The sequence below is a fragment of the Penicillium robsamsonii genome (genome assembly GCF_028829455.1).
Source record: "Penicillium robsamsonii strain IBT 29466 chromosome Unknown utg000001l_segment0_segment0, whole genome shotgun sequence".
Lineage (NCBI taxonomy): Eukaryota > Fungi > Ascomycota > Eurotiomycetes > Eurotiales > Aspergillaceae > Penicillium > Penicillium robsamsonii.
Genome location: NW_026643219.1, coordinates 93,169 through 112,585, shown reverse-complemented (window position 1 = coordinate 112,585; position 19,417 = coordinate 93,169). Strand labels below are relative to the sequence as shown.

Here is a 19,417-nt window from a genome sequence, read left to right as displayed (position 1 = left end):
CAAAAACGTCGAGAGGCTCCACCTCGGCTGATGACGAATGGGCTCACTGCCAACGGTTGGACGGGCCGAAAAAGGAACTTGTATATTCAAAACTTGTTACAGATGCAAAATGTAAATACAGCCGCCAAGAACTCCGGATCATAATGCGTGCCCCATTCGTGTCATGACATCTCCATCCCTTCATCGTCCCCATCAACCTCGGACATCTCATCTGTACTAGATCCCAGCAATCGTGAGCTTTTGTCTCGGTCACTTAGGCAATCTGTCCCGAATGTGACCATCTCCAATTCAGGCCCTGCGAAGATACGACCTTCCGTATCCACTACCTCGCAGAGTTGGATCAGACTCTGGTGGCTGAGGGATTTGAACCCGTCTGTTCGTACCACGCGACCCCAGTATGTCAGGCAAAACTGCGCAGCTCGGCGCATCAACCAATGCTCATTGGTCCGTCCGGCACGCTCCCAGACGATCGCCGCGTTGTCTACATCAAGCTCCTGACTCAGCCTATTGACGCACAGAAGGCGAAGCTTCGGCATGTCGTAAAGATTGGCCATAACGAGCATACCCGCCACATCGATAGCACTCGAGCAATGGTCTGGATGGCCGGTGATACTGTCTGTATACAAGTAATAGAGAAACGCGCGCACGACTGAATAAGGCTCGGGAATGTGCATCCGCTTAGTATGGTACTCCGCCATCTGGGCGGAGTACAGGCGCTTGAAATGTGGCCACCTGAGCTGCAAAATGATTCGGTGGACATGGATGGGATCTGAGGTCCAGGGGTTCTGTTCCACAAAGGTCGGCTGAGCTTGGGTTGGGGAGACGGACGGCGTGTCCCCCATGTCCTCCGATACGGATCCGTCATGATCGTCACAGATAGCAGTGATGACAAAGTCCGTATCACTTCCAGACTCAGGGGTTTGGTCAAAAACAGCGGCTAGATCGGTTCCGAGCCCGGAGACCAGAGACGGGCCCATTTGATGCGACGGCCAAGGCGCACCTTGTTCAGGAGGTTCTGTCGACAGGCCGTTACCTAACAAACCATACTTCTCCAGGTTGATAGTCAAGACTTCGCTCATGTGATTCTCGTCACTACCTCCCGGTACATTCGCGACATCAAGGCTACATCCCAAGAGCCAAGCTTTGGTCCCCGTGTCATTGACAGTGCAGTAGTGCCATCGGTATCCAGGCCGGAAGATCTCTTGGCCATCAGCTAGCCGTTGCCAGCGCAGCGAGTTGAGGTCCAGGGCTGACAGGTTACAATCATGCGACCGTACGGTCTCCGACGGCGTAATCAAGTCGAGCAGGACACCGGATGCAAATGAATGGAAATGAGTGCCAGAAAATAGGGAGGGGACATGAGGACCAGAATCAAACCTAAGACAAGATATGGCACCAGGCGCAACTGGCTTGCGCCGACCCAAATTGCGTACCTGCACACTGCCTGAATTGGCGGCGTAGATTCCGGAGCGGGGAGACATTTGGTGAGTGCTGCTAGATATAGAGTCTGGAGGATGAGCCGTAGAAAGATTGATGTCCAGGGAGTTGACGCTACCTTGGGGAGTAGTGTTTCCGGCCAGCGATGGAGATCCCTTCAGGTCGAGCCACCAGATATCAGTCGTTCGTTCCATGTTCGAACCCAATCCACCAAATATCCACAGTCGTGTGCCCCAAACCCAAGCTGTATGATCGAAGCGAGCAGTGAAGCTCCACGTTCGAGACCAAGTCCATGTTTGTAGATCCAGGTAGGTCAAGTCGTCCAAGATCATATTCTTCTCCCCTGTCACGCCTCCTACACCTGCCACCCCTCCCACAATAAAAAGCTTGTCTTCATGAATGACAGCAGCATGGCGGGCTCGGCCGCGCGGGATCGACCCGCGAATTTCGGGAAGTGCCCAGGTGAAGGTATTGAGATCAAGGATGACGACGTCGGAGAGGTATTCGCGATGCTCATTTTCGCCTCCAAAAACAATCAATTTATCTCCTTGGTATAATGTTGCCGTGTGTCCTATCAAGAAATAAAATTTATAGTTAGAAAATTTATCACTAAACATGAACGAATGAGAAGAGAGAGTACCCATGCGAACTCCGGGGATATCGCCGTAGTTGTCAACGAGCTCCCACTGCAAAGTCTCCAAGTCCAGCCTAAGAACATGGTTGTAAACTAAAAGATTATCAGTGTCATTTCTAGGAGATTATAGGTGAAGGAGGCGTGTCAACCTTCATCGGTAAACTGGTCAAACCCCCCGAACGCATAAATGCGATCATTGCTGCAGTACGTCACCGAGGCATTGACCAGGCAGGCGGGGACATGGCCCTGAGCCCTTTTTATGCTGGGTCGATAATCCGCGCTGGTCCGGCGACCCTGACTGGCAGGTAACAAGTAAGCGTCCTGCATTGCCATAGGAGTACAACAGGATATCGGGTTAGGACCCTCGAAGATCCCCAGGGGAGAAGTGGTGGGTCTCGGTGGAACTGGGTAAAAGAACGTGGTGGGGGGTTGGAAAGAAGAGATTTGCCATTCCAGTGGCGAGAAAAGAAAAAGGGAATCCTTGAATTAGACATGCAAACTAGTAATAAATCACGACATCTTTTCTCATTTGTCTATGAAAGATGATATTCTGTATAGAGAATCTTACCTTTGTTCCTGAATTAGACAATCAGATTTCAATGCCAAGGCGATCGTCACTAAAGAAGGCAAGCGCCATTGTGTTGACACTAGTCCCAATATGGGTTAGCGTATTATGTAGCTGAGGTAACCGTTGCTATGGGGAGAGCCTCATACTTTTCAACGAGTATAGTAACTACCTTCTATTTATTCGGTTTTCTCCTGACCCTCCCTTTCAATTTCTTTCTCCATTTTCTCACTATCCTCAATTGTCTGCATACCTTTCTGTTGGTTAATATTGCATTAACTGTTGTGTCGATTCGTATTGCATCTTCTATTGGGGTTGGTCCCATTACATCTACTCTGATATATTACTATGGCTTCTGTTACTGCCTCAACTCCGGTGAAGAGCCACCATGGGCTCTTCTCCTCCAAGACGGCTGGAGGTCGTATGCCTCTGAGCCCTTCGCCTAATCCCCGCGCAAGCGGCCACTCGTCACCCTTCACTCCTCCTCGCCAGTCTGATGCTGGCCGCAGTCAAGCCAAGTCAGTATATGGTGGAAACCTCTCTGCCCACTTCGCGAAGTCCATCTCGAAAGCTGCCCGCACCACCCACCATAACTCTCCCAAGACAAACAAGTCGAACATTGCCAGCACCCGCACCCGCAAGTCACCCAAGCACTTGGAGCTCGGTGTCTCGGACTGGACTTTGACCGGCACAAGTGCCACAACGGCCAACACTCCTTCCAAGGAGCATGTCCGTCGGGAGATCCCCACCCGGGCTCGTGCCAGCAAGACGACTGTGCGCATCCCCCACAACGCCGGTGACCGTTTTATTCCCAACAGGACCGCAAGTGAAGGTCTAGCCACTAGCGGGGCTGCAAAGCCGGAAGAGAAACAACGCCCTAAGAGTGGTGGGGTTGACGGATCATCAGTCCTCGCCTCGGCGGCCAGCGCTTTTGACATTGGTGCGCGTGGATCGGATGATGACCTTACTGCTGCTTTGGAGAACTTGGGTTTGGATGACAATGAGCCTTCTACCTACACTCGCCCAGCTCCTGATGCCGTGGCCTACAAATCATCTCTGGCTGAAGCTTGTGGAGTGAACATGAATACTCGCATCCTCGCCTTTAAGCCTCCCCCTCCCGAGTCATCGAAGCCTATTGATCTTCGTGCTCAATATAACCGCCCCCTCCGCCCTGCCAAATCGACAGCTGCCCAGTTCCGTCGTCGTGTTCAAACTGCACCTGAACGGGTTTTGGATGCCCCAGGTCTTTTGGATGACTACTATCTCAATTTGCTCGACTGGAGCTCTGGCAACCAGGTCGCCATCGGGCTCGAGCGAAATGTTTATGTCTGGTCTGCTGAGTCTGGTTCTGTCAACTGTCTTTTGGAAACCTCCCCCGACACATATGTGAGCAGTGTGAAGTGGAGTGGTGACGGTGCCTACGTTGGTGTTGGCTTGGGAACCGGTGAGGTCCAGATTTGGGATGTTGAAGAAGGTTCCAAGCTTCGCAGCATGTACGGCCACGACTCTCGCGTCGGTGTTATGGGCTGGAATAAGCACACTCTGTCCACTGGAGCCCGTAGTGGCCTTGTCTACAACCACGACGTTCGTATCGCAGAGCACAAGATCGCTGAGCTGGTCTCCCATACCTCGGAGGTCTGCGGTCTCGAATGGCGCGCTGATGGCGCTCAGCTCGCCACTGGTGGAAACGACAACCTCGTTAACATCTGGGATGCTCGCTCGCTGAGCGCTCCCAAGTTCACCAAGACCAACCACCGTGCCGCCGTCAAAGCTCTGAGCTGGTGCCCTTGGCAATCCAACCTCCTTGCCACTGGAGGTGGTTCCTACGACCGTCACATTCACTTCTGGAACACCACCACCGGTGCCCGTACCAACAGCATTGACACTGGCTCCCAAGTCACTTCTCTGCGTTGGAGCAACCACTACCGTGAGATTGTCAGCTCGAGCGGCTTCCCCGACAACTCTCTCAGTATCTGGAGCTACCCGACTTTGGTTCGCAATGTCGAGATCCCTGCTCACGAGACTCGTGTCCTCCACAGTGCTATCAGCCCTGATGGACAGATGCTGGCCACTACTGCCGCTGACGAGAGCTTGAAGTTCTGGAAGATCTTCGAGCGCAAGGCTGGTAGCAGTGCCTCCTCTGCCCGCGAGGGTGGTGTCGGCAGCAAGGCTCAGATGACAAAGTCTATGACCATTCGTTAGACGCTCTTTGCACAATTTTCTTTTTGTCTGTTTTCTCGTTGGGATACCCTGGTTCATGGTGATATTGAAAGCATTGATGGGCTGGGACATTGATTTCGGTGTAATGGCTAATGGTTCTTTTTTGGATTTCGGTGTTCTGGTGGTGGTTCTCTGTATTTATTTTGCCGTAAGCTGGCTGTACAAATTGTCCAGATGCCATTCTTACGGCTGCATTAATTCATTTTTCTCATCCAACTTCTCTTTCATCTATACCTTTACTCTTTCTCCAATTTACTTCTAAGTTTCTACTTTAAAGTGGGTTGGCCGATGACTAAGCCTCCGGGATACAGTGGGATTTCGACCGCAGAGCCGTGACTTTCACCTTCGCCAACCCATCGGGAAACTCACCGTCTCATTTCCCTCTGACATTTGCACTTGTGTCGGTCTTTCAAAGTATCCCTTCTCTTTTCTATTTGTGTGAAAACTACAGATTCTCAAATTGCTTGATATTGCGTCATTCGTGGTGATCGACCAGCACTTCGGCAACTTGATAGTTGCGACGGAGCACTCTACTAGTCAAGCTATCATCACCTAGTACACTTCAATCACCATATTGCCTGCCCTCTGTTCCTTTCACATAATCATCCACCAGCTTATCAAGGTGTTCTTGCTCAGCAACCATGTCCAACCAGCAAGTGGTAAGTCCCAGCTTCTCTTCTCCGGCAACCCTGTCTATCCCAAGCCGTTGCTCACATAGAGTCTTTACTCTTCATTTATAACCGTGTTCTCCTGATTCATCTTTGGATCTTTTGAAGTTTCTTTGATCCGAGCTGAGAGCTGACACATAAGGCTTCATAGGGTGCGGTTTTCGAGAAAGTCATCCAGGAGGTCTGTGACGCCTCCCAGGTCGACTTTGAGGAAAGCGGTGTCGACCAGCAGACCCTGCATGATCTGCGCGAGGTTAGTACCATTTTCCTTCATCTATATATCTGTGTTGTCAAAGTCTGGTGTGGTTGATTTCCCCAAAAGCGGGGATGGTCGAGGTAGTGCGGGAGGCGGTGCTTATGGGGGGACACGGGCTTATGAGTCTTCCCTTTATATGTGCCGCTGTTACCCGCTTAGGCGCTTTTAGACCGCCAAGATTCTGTGATTATGCAACCTTTGGTAACTTTGGACTAATTATTATATCTACAGACCTGGCAGCATAAGCTTTCTTCTGTGAACGTCGCTCATTTCCCCTGGGATCCCGCTCCTCAGCCTGCTCAGCAGCATTCTGTTCCCCTCCCCGCGGTTACTGTCCCCTCCAACGCTCCCCGACAACCTCCTCCCCAGCCGCAATATGTTCCCCCACCTATGCCCCAAGCTGCGCCCTCGCACCCCATGCCCATGGGTGGCCCTCGCATCAAGACCGAGCCAGGATCTAATGGCCAACCCGGAATGCCGCACATGAATTCACCTATGCCCCCGCATGGTCTCAACCCTCAGTCGGCTCGCGACCGTGCTGCAAATGCGCTTCACCAGAAATACGGCGCTGCAGCCGCCAACTCCGTCCACCAAATGCAAGCCCAGGCCCAAGCTGGACAAGGATACCCGCAGATGCACCCCAATCCCCACGGGCAAATGCCACCAATCAAACAAGAGCAGAACTACCCGCACATGGGTCCTGGACAGACCGATGGTGGAGGTGACAACCCAATGGCCGACTGGAAGGCAGAGGTAGCACGCCGCAGAGCAGCTGCCGAGAGTGGTGAAGGGGACCGACTTCTTCGCGAGCACCTCAAGCAGCGCATGTCTCAGTATGAGGGTGGAGGTCTCCTTCGTCCCTTGGAAGAACATGAGTCCTCTTCCAAGGTCGCTCGCCGTGTGGCTCTCACCGCACCCCTCAGCCAAAGCACTACCGAGTCAACTTCATCTACCCCTCGCGTCACTGGCCAGTTCGATGGCGGAGAAGACGACGTCAAAGAGGAAGATGAAGACGCCATCAATTCGGACCTGGATGATCCAGATGACCTCGTGGCTGACGACCATGACGCAGATGAGTCGGAGGGTCAGGTCATGCTTTGCACATACGACAAGGTCCAGCGGGTGAAGAACAAGTGGAAGTGCACCTTGAAGGATGGCATCCTGACCACTGGTGGCAAAGAGTAAGTTATTTCAGTGTGCCATGCTATGCATATACTAACCCTACTAGGTACGTATTCCACAAGGGCCAAGGTGAATTTGAGTGGTAGTCAAAACGACACGATTACGCCAATCTTTTTTTTTTCTCAATCCGTCTTCCAGTTTCCATTGACGACATCTCTTTCCTCGTTCTGTAACAATTTTTTGCTCATCATGTGCTCTATCTCATGACACAAACGAAAACCAACCCCTACGTCTTTTCAGCCACGCTCTCGAAACGGTTTGTACAAGCGAAATATTTCTCATGATTCTCACTACCCAAATATCGACATGGTCAGCAGGGTCTTTGCTTTTTTTTTTCTTTGATTTTGAGCTTCCAGTGGCTCACGGCGCTTACAAGTGAGGATGGTATTCTGCTTTTTTTTCCCCCTGCCTCTATGCTCCCTGCCATACCTTCAAGGTTGGGTTTGTACTAGATCGAAAGACGGAGATCTTGCTAGTTACAAAACAAGCACAAATGAAAATATGATTCTGAAAAACTCATGGAGTTCCACTAGGCTTATTATCATTTGCAACCATCTGCTTGGAGGTCTAGACAGAAATGCCATTATTTGGGATAGTAGGTACTAAAAAGCCAATTAGTCTACCAAGTCTAAGTCCAGAGCCCGGATCTACAATAACAGACGTAACCGAAAATGAAGTCAAGAAGAATAAATGAATAGCAAGACAAGGGGAAAAAGGAAGATAAATGACAATGGGCAAAAAGAGCCAAATCATATCAAAAAAAAATTCATATCTACAATGATCCGACGCCAAGAAACCGCACTTTTTAAGATTTCCAGATCCCAGATTCAGTCCCTGTCCCATCCCTAGAAGAGATGCAGGGAAGAAGCGAACACCGACTGGGTGTGAAAGATGATGGGAGAAGAGTAACCACCCCAGGTATATCCTACCTCGCACACCATTCCAGTTAAACCCAGCCAATCCCATTTCGCCAACTATTTTGTGCTGTTTGGTTCCAGGCGCTCTCAAGGCTTCTCGGAACTCGCGGGTGGGCGACTGTCTTGGAAGTGCGCACATGAGCGAAGACACTGAGCGAAGACACTGAACGCAATGAGAGAGGAGGGGGGGGGGGGGGGGGGGGGGGGGCACGAACGCGGAAACAAGGCACGAAGCTCATTCTTGCCAGAACGCAGCAAAATAGAGGAATCAGGATGGGGAGAGGAGGGCTAGGGAGATATCCAATACCCCTAGTTTTTCTCCCATAGAAGACGCGAATGCCGTATGAAAAAGCAAAACAAGATGAACACACATACACACACACACACAGAGAGAGAGAGAAAGCAGACAAGTGCAAGCAGTTTCTTCTAGACAGCTCTTTGCTGAGAGAGGGTATTGATCTTGGTCTTGATCGCTCAAGAATTGCTCTATTACCAGGCCAAGCAGATGGTATCTGGAAGTGGCGAGGGATATCAAGCGAGGAGGTAAAACGACCATGCCAGTAGGATCTACCAAACAGCAGAACGAAAAGCAAAAGGGCATCACAAAGCCCAGTCAATAAGTAAACCAGAGAGAACAATTTTTGAAGAGAGAAAAAGAAAAGCAATAACTCCAAAGTGACCGGACCCAATTCAAAATCATGACATCGTGTGTGTAGGAGAGTGCTCTCACCCCCGAAAGCCGTCGAGATCGTTCGCGTCAATTAGCTGGGAATTATGTATGGACATAATGACATATTTGTTCACGGGTTCACAGAAGGCCTTCTTCGCCAATTCCGGGGAGGCCAGCTCCAGCAACGTTGATGTTCTGCCCTTGCATGACTCCACCGCCGAGGGCAAGGTTGCGACCTCCGAGTTGGAAATCCGGGTTGCAGGGTGGTGAGTGCGATTTATGGTACTTGAGTCCGTTCAGATTCTTGTATCGCTTGCCGCACACCTCGCAGCGGTAGGGCTTTTCCTTCTCCATGCCAAGCGTGCCGGGGTATGGTGCTGACGTCTCTGGGTTGACGATCGAGAACGTGCCATCGGCGTTGTCATGAAGTTGTTGGTTATTATGGCCATGCTGGAATGAAAGGAGGGGGTTAGAAATCAAGACAAATGTGTGCGGTATCAAATCAAACTTACAGCTTTGTGGTATTTGAGTCCGTTTTGGTTCTTGTATGCCTTCTCGCAGCCGATAACGGGGCATCGGAACGGCTTGGGCTCTTCGTTGGGAAGAATAACGGTGGTGTCGGGAACACCGGCCAGCAATTGTTGTTCGCGGATCCGTCGTGCAATATCGCTATTCGGGCCATATTGAGCTCCACTGAGCTTAAAGTGGGCGTTGGGCGAACCCATGCCGCCACTGGGGCTGAACAGCCGCTTGGCCGGCTCGTCGATGCAGAGATCGACCATGTCATTATTGTTCCCGTTGAATCGGCCAAACTGATTCTGATTTTGGCCCATGGTGTTATTTTGCATACTGAGATCACCGAATCCACCCATCATGCTTTCGTCAATTTCGGCCGGGGTCCCTGGTCCGGATGAATCGGGTGTATTTCGGAATTGCGAATTTTGGAGCGGGTTGGCCATCAAAGTTGGGGTATTGACAGAAGAGACAGTTGGATTGTTCTGCAGTGAAAGTGGTCGTCCAGATCCGATCGGTGTACCGGGTTGCGAGGGTGTGCTAAATCCTTGGTGGCTTGGAAGCATGCCCAGATTTAACTGCTGCTGGTTGGAGTTACCATATCCGCCCTGTCCACCGTCATGCAGCTGAGAAGAGAACATCTGCGAGCCTGATCCATCTCCGTCTCCTAGGGCGTCGTCCAACTCCATGTCGTCGATTGTGTCTAGATCTGCGTGATGCAATGGGGATGGGTTCTGGCCCAATTTGCGCTGCATGTCCAGCGTCCGGTCGGGCTGCAGGCCACGTCCTTGGCTGCCATGCTGTTGGTTCTGTTGCTGTGCGATTGCGGCAGCCGCCAAGGCAGCTCGATTTTCACCCTGGCTCGGCCGGTGGCCTTGATTGGGTGACTTGGTCGCATGGGCTTCTTCGTAGTGTTGTAATAGGTCATGGAGCGTCGGTAACGTCACACCGCAGCACGAAAAGTCTCGCATAAAATTTGCTTCCAGCTTCGGGAGATACGATGAGGAATGGAAAGATGGCGACTGGAAGGTAAATGGCGAGGTGCCAGTCATTATGATACTGCGGAAATTTTTCCTTGGTCAGCTCTTGATGCAGTGCGACAATAGCAACACACGGTGGGCGATTTCCCCGCGGCTTCTTAGGTCCAGACAGGCCACTCACTCATCACGTATCCAGCTACCGACGGATACACCACCCCAGCTCATACCACCCACCAAGCTCCCTGCGAGGGACTCACGGCGACCTTTGTCGCGGTGAGATCCCGACATGGAAATGGGTTTCGTCCCGTTCCCCCATTGTGCTGTGGCTGCGCCGATCGAGTCCTTACGAGGTGGTGGGGCTTTGAACACGCCGAGCCCGCCTCCAGGAAGATGTGAGAAGCTCCCTGTACGCTCACCGTTGCCCGCTCTTTGCAGCGCCGAGGTCAGATTAGATGCCTGTTGACCCGGGGGCGACACCGAGGTCGTCTGCCGAGTGGAAATATCAATGGGCGTGGAGCCAGTCATGGTGATGAACTTCTAGTAACAATTTTTTGGTCAAAATAATCAGAACTCCCAAGTCGAAGTTAGACGAATCGATATCCTAGTTCCCTGTCCGGTCTTGCGCGATGTCACGCCAAACCCGAGGGGCTTATGGATGACAAGAGTTTCTTCGAGTCCGGCGTTGAAGCGCGAAGCTCACACAGATAAAATCCGAAGAGAATAAAGAATGCGACTTTGAGACAGTCAGTGCCCCTCGGTCAGTGGACTTTTGAGTGGATGGCGGTTTTTGGGCGGGTTCACACGCAGGAGTCCACCCTCGGACGATGTCCCGCTTTGGCAGAAAGTTGTCGAGTCACTTGAAGGAGTGCAGCTCCCCCTTTTTTTATTTGGATGATCTGAAGAGTAGGGTGGAGGGTTCAGGTTAGGGAGAGTAATACCATCGAATAGTGATAAGTCAAGGAACAGCAGAGGCAAGGACTCATGAAGACGGGGTATGAGATGGCAAGGCTTCCGGTTTGGGACAAGCGCTGTTACGGTATTTATCCACGTGACCGTTTTCCTTAGCGGATCTTGGCCCCGACTCCTTAATTATATTTCGATAGTATAGCACTATTTGTAGATCTTTGACTATCACGGGGTTGAGAGCTAAAAACGTTTATATATTCTAAGCAACAACGTTAAGAATGTTCTCTACTACACACCGCTTGCAGGATGCGAACGTCATGATCGGTAATGTACCGAGTTACCTGAAACGGCTAGTGTGTATCTTATGACTAATTTGGCCGGAACCTATAGGTAAGTGGCCGGTATAACCCCCCGAATTGATGATGATATTGGATATTATCTCCTGTTGTTCTCAACAAGTAAGATAGCTGGATTATGTTGCAATGAAACTCCAAGCATCATGTTCGTAAGTGGAGCATAGTGACACCTTCCTCCTACTAATATCGAGCTTTTCTCCCATGGTTTGTGAAGAAAGCATTCTCCACTCTACATCTTCACTCCCTGGAAATGTAAGTCTATGAATGTCAAGAGGTAGAGGCGCTGAATAAACTCAAATACCCTGTAAAATCCGGGGTCATCTGCAAGGGGTGATCTCAGATAAGAGATCTGTTAGCACTTCGTCATTGCACCTTTTAAGTATCCCGGGCTTTGCTACCAATAACGTAGTACTCCATACTCTATATAAATTCTCAGGTTCCCTATTTTATGCCAGATATACCAAAAGATCCGTCGAGGAAACTTGAAAATCACATACATAATCTAAATAAGTGGCGATTCTCAAGTTTCAGTCGGAACACAACGTCTTGGCTTTGGCGCTAGAAACGCGGCAGAAGCAATTGGGCGTTCCACCTCTTTTCGAGTACACCGCCTTTCTTCCTCAAGTTTGAGCTTTTTCAAAGACAATACAGTTAAATTATGTACTCCGTACATCCAACTAGTTCTACCTGGGTAATATATAATATGATAATATTGGAATACCCGCCGGACATGAAACTTCCGAGGTTCGGAGTCCGCCCGTGTCCGTTATAACATGTGTGAAAAGTATACCGTTTTTTTTTTAGTTTAAATATTGACACAGTTTCTATCGGTTCGGGGTTATTTCGGGTGTCAATCATTCAACGGTTTATAAAAAAAAGATTATCGCCACCCGTAACGTGGTCCGAGATCATACCATCGTTTCAATGATTTCAGAGCACCTGTTTTATTGTGCTTTTGAGGTAAAGCTATACTGATGTATTTGCAAAACTAGGTAATTAAAAATAAATATTCTCGGTATAGCCAGTTTAATACAGCATCCCCAAGGACATTATTTCCAAAGTATCGTTCCTCCGTCTTATGTACTATGTATTGTAGGCTGTGTTTCATACCCATTTTTGAGACGTTGCAAATTTGTCAATCGGCACCATAGTTATTGTATGATACATCTCACAATGGTATGATGTGAGTGTAACAACTTTGTCTCAATTCATTGCCAATTGTGCAATCGAAGGTCCCTTTTCCTTGACCAGCATCGGGGCCCATTCCCTGCATTCAGCCCTCATTCGATAACCCTGAGAATTATCATAGGTTAAACCCGACCCGTGTCAAGGATCACAAAATCCCCGCACCCCTTTTATTAAGTCACGGTTACAGCGTCGTACGTGTAGTTTCTAGATCTGCAGTCAGATCCATGCTGATATGATGGCCGAATTTCTTTCGATACCAACAACACCCCGCTTGTCTCGACTGGGAATCGCGGGGTCCGTCGGGCAGTGGCTAAGAATAGCATCTTTCTTGCCAAGATGCGCGATACAAGATAACTTACAATTGAGATTATTGAGATGGCCTGCAGCATCACATACAATATGTTCTGAGTCACTTTATAATACTGTGATTGATTTGATTTATATAGAGACATGGGTGAATTCTCCATGTCCCTTTAGTATTGCGGGAATAACATCAAATTAAATACTTGGATATGGATAGTTTCCAAGACACTACCCTAGACGATGGCAAATACTGCCATTAAAGGTTTAGCCTGAAAATGATCCTTGGATTAATAGCCGCATTTAATAAGTGTGTAACATATTTTCCCCTGGATTCTTCGTAGCTCTTGCTACTGTGGTTAAATCATCCAAGACATCCCAAGCTAACATGTGCCCGATTCACAAACAACGAATCTGACCCCTTATAAGGCATGTAGGAATATTACTTGTCCAAAAAGTCAACAGAAACGGGATTTCATTCTAGTCTCTATGCGTTGGCAACGCCGAAGAAATCAATTATAATATGTGCGCTCTTTCTTCTCTAACAAAATCCCGTTATCACATGTATGTAGACTCGGATGAGATGATGTTGACGTATTATGTCATGGTGTCTCAGCACTTTTGACCACTTTTTTTGAGAGTATATTACTCTATCCAATGAGTTTCCCCTAGACCTGGCGTGCTGTCCTAGGTTGTAGATTGAATGTTCAAAGCAGGATCATCTGGGGGTGTCACTAGTGATCAAGAGAATTATACCAATGTTTTTTTTTCCATTTTAGCTACAAAACTTGTGGGGGCCATAGCTATACATGCAGACAGTGTGAATGTGTGACGGGTAAAGTGGTTTCTTTTGGGACTATCTCGGCAATGCAGTTTTTTGCACGGCAAATGATCCGCTATATGACTGTGAGAGGACTTATGATATATATGATATAATATGGTCATTCGACGCTAAGCCCTAAGCTGCTATATGATAATTACTTGGAAGGGATGCCCAAGGATGGAAGCAGGTTAGGATACTATATGGATGGATGGCGGAAATTGTAAATCTCCATAGTAATCTTCCTTTACAAGAACCAGAGCGGTTCCCCCGCATTGTCGTATGGTTCTAGTAATCTGCCGCAAACGGGAACTGATGTAGCTTTTTTTTTTGTTTTCTTTACAGAGACGCTTGGAACTGGAAAGACGAATTCGATTCTTAAATTCTTTCTGTCGAGTGGCAAGTCTTATATCCGGGGTTTAGATTACTGTTATCGGGGTGCTATTTCTAAGACATCCACAAGACAGAAGTCTTGCGCTTCGCAATGCGACGGACAAGTATGCTTTTAGACAAGCCCTTTTTATGCGCCTGATGTTGGACTAGTAACGAACGCGATCTGTATTTTTCGTAGGGGATCAATGTTTCTGTGTAGTATAGCTTGGATTTTGTCCCTGTTTTTGCTCGGCGTGAGTATGGTCTTGAGTTGTAGAGGTATTTCCCAGAGGAATGTATGTGTAGTGGAGTGACAAGTGGAAAGCCTTGAAGGTGGAGATTTTTTCGGGTAGGAATGTGCCACATTCGAGAGTTAAGTATTTTGGTGCAGATTAAACTCATACTGAGGGCGTTGCAGTGAAGATGAGGTGAAGAATCAAATCATGATTAATCACGGTACCATGAGTGTCCCAGCTATCTGGATGCTTAGGGAGAAAGGATCTGCGACAAGGATCTCGTTACCGCAGAGTGACGGAACAGACATGGCAGACTTCCTGGCACTAACAGTCTTTTCGACTCGAGTTAGAGCATATGAAAATCCTCACTCTAGACGATGGCAAGTGAAAACAATTGGGAAGTTACTCTTAGGTTTGGAAGCGTAAGACTGAGCAGATAACAAAAAGAGACATAATGTCCTCGGGCTATATCTTGAGACACCTATGACAGAGGAGCACAGTCGTTGCCCCTTCCCTAGGAATCAGCAGTCAGAAACTATATATAATATGAACGGATAATATCTTGACAAGCTGAAGTAGGACAGCCCCCACGCAAATTCAAAACAAAGTACGTGTAGTCCACACGGGGCAAAGCATATTAAGAGAGAACGCTACTAAGAGCGAACCACATGGTAGCACAGATCTACTCAGTATTGCACAACTAGTGGTATTAGCAATCAGCCGGTGAGAACCTTGGTGCTAGCCCAAGCCCTAAGTATCTAGGCAGGTACCTATTTGCCAGCTTTGGATTCGAAAACTCGGCTATTTATCCTTTTTACAGAGTCCACCTCGTATAACTTTGGTCATGTGGTTAGAATTAGTTGGTCTAATTGGACACAGGCAATTTAAAGTAGCCGAAACTACCTAGTAGGCTAAATAGTGCACTATAAGCCCGGATTTTTCAGAGAAACGTGTGGGGAAGTAAATAATGAGCCGATGAGGGGTAAAAGGGGCAAGTCTCACCGGGAAAACATAAAGAGAAGAACATCCTGGTAATTGTGGACCATTTTTCTCGACTCAAGCCAATCTAATGCATGAAGCAATCAACGTGCAAGGAGGGAATAAAAAACACAACAATGGACTGATAAGCTCGCAGTAAGATTGGCAACAGGGAGGCTTGGCAAAGTTGGCAATGCCCCAAAATAGGTCATGCATGGGTGTGTACATATCCACGTACAATGTACACTGTTGCCTAGGCCGTGGAACATGGTCCGCGAGAACTCCCTGTCCTCCCGGCCAAGGCGGGAGTATCAGATTGCACAAGGCTTGGCGGGAAATCATCACCTTGGCAGCACTTGGCAAGCATTTAGGGAACCCCCTTGCGTCCGGCGGGATGGGAATCCCTCTACGGAGTACTCCGTATAACCTTGTATTTTGGTCATGCGGGCTAGATGATATGCAAAATGTAGTGGCAAAAGTGGAGTAGGAAAGAATTATACGGGTTTGAAGAGTTCGTTGATTGCTAGCTTGCCGAATGGGGCAATACGTATACTTCCCAGCGAAATAGTAATGTAGACAAATTTTGCATGAAAAGCATGTGGTAATTTCAAAGCGCCAAAAAAAAACACCCCTATTGATTTTCCTGTCCGACCCCATGATGGGGTGGCCCAAACTTCCAGATTGGAGTCGCTCAATTGATTTGAAGGTTGCAAAAGAAAACAGATAAAAAAGCATGATAAGGTCAATGATGTGTCGGTTGCTGTGATAGTAGTATATCGTGAAACATGGATGAGAAAAGAGGATCAAAGTGACTAGGTGGCTCGGTGATGGAGCGCCTAGTTTTGCTTCTTGCCATGACCAAGGTAGAGGAAGCCACTAGGAAGGGTGGCGGTAAGGTCATTCAAGGAGGTTGAAGAGTTGGTAGAAAGAGAGCTATTGGTGCGGGCACGGCTGACAGGAGCCAACACAGGGCTTTCCTCAATTGAGCTGGTCTCAATCTGAGACTCATCTTCCCAGACGCGGGGATCCGGGCCAGATTCAATGGGAGACAAGACGAGGAACTTGTTGGCAGGGTTGTAGGGGCCAGACTCAGTTGCAGAGAGGACCAAGAAACGGTGGGTGGGAGTGTAAGTATACATTCTGATAAAAGGTCGAAGTCTTTGTGTGTGGAAGAAGTAGCTCGGTTACAGACGGGAACTTTGGAGTATTGAAGATAAAGCTGTAGATGGAGGGGTTTGGATGAAAGTGAGAAATCTCAGGGATTTCGACCTGACTTATATAGCCCAGACCGAGATAAGCCAAGAGGAACCTTGGAGAATGAGGGGCATGCTGGATCAGTGATGAGCCCGATTCATGCCGATCCAGCGCATCCAGCACATCATCTCTAGGCCGAGAGGTAGTGGATACGCAGTCATGCAGTCAAGCCACTCCCCGCGATTATCGCCCATTAAACCCATAAAGGAGAATCACAAACATGCTAGAGAGCTTCACATGTCTTGGCCGAAAAAAGGGGGATCAAAGCCAAGAGTTCACTATTGACCGACTATCACCCTTTTGAAAATGCTTCGACTTCGCGTCTCTTGGCCCTGGCATGGTCGCACCAGAGTCTGGGCGTTTGGGCGGCTGACAGTCATTCCCAGCAGCCATGGCAAATATGTTGACTTGGCGAATTAAGCCCTGTGTCATTGTGCAATATGCTTTGCCTAGAGGAACCCGTTACCAGCCGAAACTCAAGGACCTCGGAAGATCAACAGCCAGGATGAGGGGCTGAGATCCAAAAGCTCATGGCTTTCACAGGCTCTCGTATGCATCCACACCTACGCAGTTATGTGTGTTAATAATGGTTTCGGGTGGAAAAGCCTTGGACATTCCGAGTTGTTTCGTCGATAGCTATCTTCGCCAATCAATCCGGCCGCTGCATGGCCGCTAGGACCACCGGTTATGCTGGGGTATATGATTTCCCCGGTCTTTCTCTCAGGGCACCCGATAGCGCACATTTCGCTAGGGGAAAAAAGACACGAAAATGACATCATATTCTAATTTTCCCCAGAATCGAGAATCGAGGTCTAGTTATGTAACCGAAACTGTCTAGATTCGGGTAATTGTCACTCCAGGACATGACATGTGAGTTGTTGTTAACTGATCTGGGTTCGAAAAAAAAAATAGAATTAGACTTAAAATTAATTTTTTGGTTTCCAAGGTTTTCCTTCAAGTTTATTTAACCTTCAAACTGAACCTTGGGAACACGGATCACGTGGTACAACCCTCATGCAGTAAAATTCGAACAATAATGTAGGGATGTATTTTTCATTGTTTTTTTTTTCTAAAATTTTCGTTTCTTTCCCTTCTCTGTAATGCCCAACACTAACCAACAGCGGCAAAACAGATTGCTCGGCGATTGGTCTCGACCTGTCGATTGCTGTGCCTTGCCGCCCCCAACCTAGCGCGTTTCTACTCGCTCGGAGTTAATATCCCGGTGGGCTGGCGGTTCAGCAGGGGGAGAGCCTCAGTCAAACTCATATGAAGCGCTACTGTGCCATGGCTGAGGAACTTGGTGCTTGTCACCAGTCATTAGCGCTCTAGAATCAATTGATAGGTTATCATTGATTTCTTTTTACCCTTGGCCCTGCTGCACGATCGCGCTAGATCAGAGAAAGAACGCCTCTTGGCTAATATCACACTCGGCCAACGCCGACCATACTATACCACAGCACCTCTGAATTTTCTTGGCCTCGGAAATTGTTCTTATCGTTTACTCGCTTAATCTCAAACTTATTAAAAATGCCTTGTCACCATGCAGTCGTTCGCATTTTAATCGCGCAGAATTTGCGGCTATCACCAACTGCGCCATAGAAATGAGCCTTATTCGCCTACGCACACAAGTCGAGGCGCATTGCAATAGAGTCAATGAAGTCACCTCCTGCCATATCAAAATTAATTTGTGGTGGAGATTGGCTTAGAGGGCCGCCTTCTTTGAATTCGGTTGGTTCCTGGTGCTACTTTCAGCGGTCTGCCTATCTAGCCCTACAACGCAACGTCCTGAAGGTCTGGAGCCAAGACTCTTTGAGTCCTGTGCAGGGTCTCAGGGTACTTCTCGGACCTACATTGAATATCCCGGGATACAGAATTAGAGAAGAGTTATCATAATCCCATCGGTCTCATTCAATTATTACACCTCCCGCGCCGTCAACGAAGATCATGAAAAAGCTGTGGCAGGTGCCTTCTTCAAAGGGTGAACCGCGCCTTTAGGGCTATGGATCAGGGTCATAGAGGTTTGTCAGATGGGGCAAAGCATGTTCCTGATCCACGCTTCGGCCGCAGCGTTGGCCCTATGGGGTGCCATCCAGAGAGGGGTCAATGTTGGCGCTCAGAAGATGAGCCCTAACACTGGATGCGGCGCTTTTAGAGTGATGTCAAGTGCCCCCTGCAGCCTGCGGGATTTGGAAACTGCATCGGTAGTCACGCTTAGGGCTTCGGTGACCTTGGCTAACTCCTGCTGCTCGCGAACTCCATATCAATAATCGTGACTCCTCCCGGAGGCACACCACACTCTAGCGGCCCACCTACCACAAACTCTGCTTTCTGTTGGTAAAAGCATATGCCCTGTATATGGCGCATGTGAATACCATTTTCATGCCCTCCATCACCTTCTCTTTGACTGCGCAACAAGTGATCACCGAGTTACTACCTGCATATGGCGCATCTGGATGGGTGAGTTACAGCGCTTGTGGGAGACGGAAGGACCGAACCGTCTCTTCGACAGTCGATGGTGTGTTTAATTTTTTTCTATTGAGTTGCGCAGTCAAATCACTTCAGTTGATGTAGCTATCGAATGTTATAAAGCTGGGCATAGATCCCCTTCTTGCTTCTCATCACATCGATCAACATCTAGAGTTTGAGAACTTCTTTGAACTCAGTGACCTTCAATTCGCAGTACTTGTTTCGAATCCTCTGCAACGTGACCTTTTCACTCAACCCTCAATATGTGTTCCATCTATATCTTTGAATACGCCTGCGGGTGCAAGCACCAAGAACAGGGTGTAGTTGCCTGTGTCCATCAAGGCACTTCTAGGTGTCCAGGTGTTAAGGAGCAGCCTCGTAAACGAGATAACGCTCAGTGCACTCGTCATGGTGGCTAAAGTGGGTTCAAATGTGAGTTACATCTTTCATATTGAGGCGGCTGTCGCTTGCATAGGGTGTGGCTAACAGGAACTATAGG

General features: G+C 48.7%; 5 protein-coding genes across 5 annotated transcripts, besides 2 other annotated features; 2 read left to right on the top strand and 3 right to left on the bottom strand.

Moving 5' to 3' along the window:
• Positions 1-161: 161 nt before the first annotated feature.
• On the bottom strand, positions 162-2,404 carry N7447_000044 (Kelch motif domain protein; the record flags this gene model as incomplete). Its single annotated transcript, XM_057224320.1, has 3 exons — positions 162-2,008; positions 2,078-2,164; positions 2,221-2,404. 3 exons carry the CDS (start codon positions 2,402-2,404, stop codon positions 162-164), a joined length of 2,118 nt encoding a protein of 705 aa, XP_057088336.1.
• Positions 2,405-2,984: 580 nt separating this feature from the next.
• On the top strand, positions 2,985-4,838 carry N7447_000043 (WD40 repeat domain-containing protein; the record flags this gene model as incomplete). The annotated part of the gene is made up of 1 exon (XM_057224319.1): positions 2,985-4,838. The coding sequence occupies one exon, from the start codon at positions 2,985-2,987 to the stop codon at positions 4,836-4,838; it is 1,854 nt and encodes a 617-aa protein (XP_057088335.1).
• Positions 4,839-5,497: 659 nt separating this feature from the next.
• N7447_000042 (transcription initiation factor IIA large subunit) lies at positions 5,498-7,048 on the top strand (the record flags this gene model as incomplete). Its single annotated transcript, XM_057224318.1, has 4 exons — positions 5,498-5,515; positions 5,676-5,777; positions 6,012-6,961; positions 7,009-7,048. 4 exons carry the CDS (start codon positions 5,498-5,500, stop codon positions 7,046-7,048), a joined length of 1,110 nt encoding a protein of 369 aa, XP_057088334.1.
• Positions 7,049-8,687: 1,639 nt separating this feature from the next.
• N7447_000041 (zinc-coordinating transcription factor SFP1) lies at positions 8,688-10,567 on the bottom strand (the record flags this gene model as incomplete). The annotated part of the gene is made up of 3 exons (XM_057224317.1): positions 8,688-8,999; positions 9,062-10,121; positions 10,224-10,567. 3 exons carry the CDS (start codon positions 10,565-10,567, stop codon positions 8,688-8,690), a joined length of 1,716 nt encoding a protein of 571 aa, XP_057088333.1.
• A 5,467-nt stretch (positions 10,568-16,034) lies between these two features.
• Positions 16,035-16,337, bottom strand: N7447_000040 (uncharacterized protein; the record flags this gene model as incomplete). The annotated part of the gene is made up of 1 exon (XM_057224316.1): positions 16,035-16,337. One exon carries the CDS (start codon positions 16,335-16,337, stop codon positions 16,035-16,037), a length of 303 nt encoding a protein of 100 aa, XP_057088332.1.
• Positions 16,338-19,326: 2,989 nt separating this feature from the next.
• Positions 19,327-19,350: a sequence feature (Short protein (N7447_000039, KAJ5834013.1) was converted to a misc_feature.).
• A 66-nt stretch (positions 19,351-19,416) lies between these two features.
• Position 19,417: part of a sequence feature (Short protein (N7447_000039, KAJ5834013.1) was converted to a misc_feature.) that runs on past the window's edge.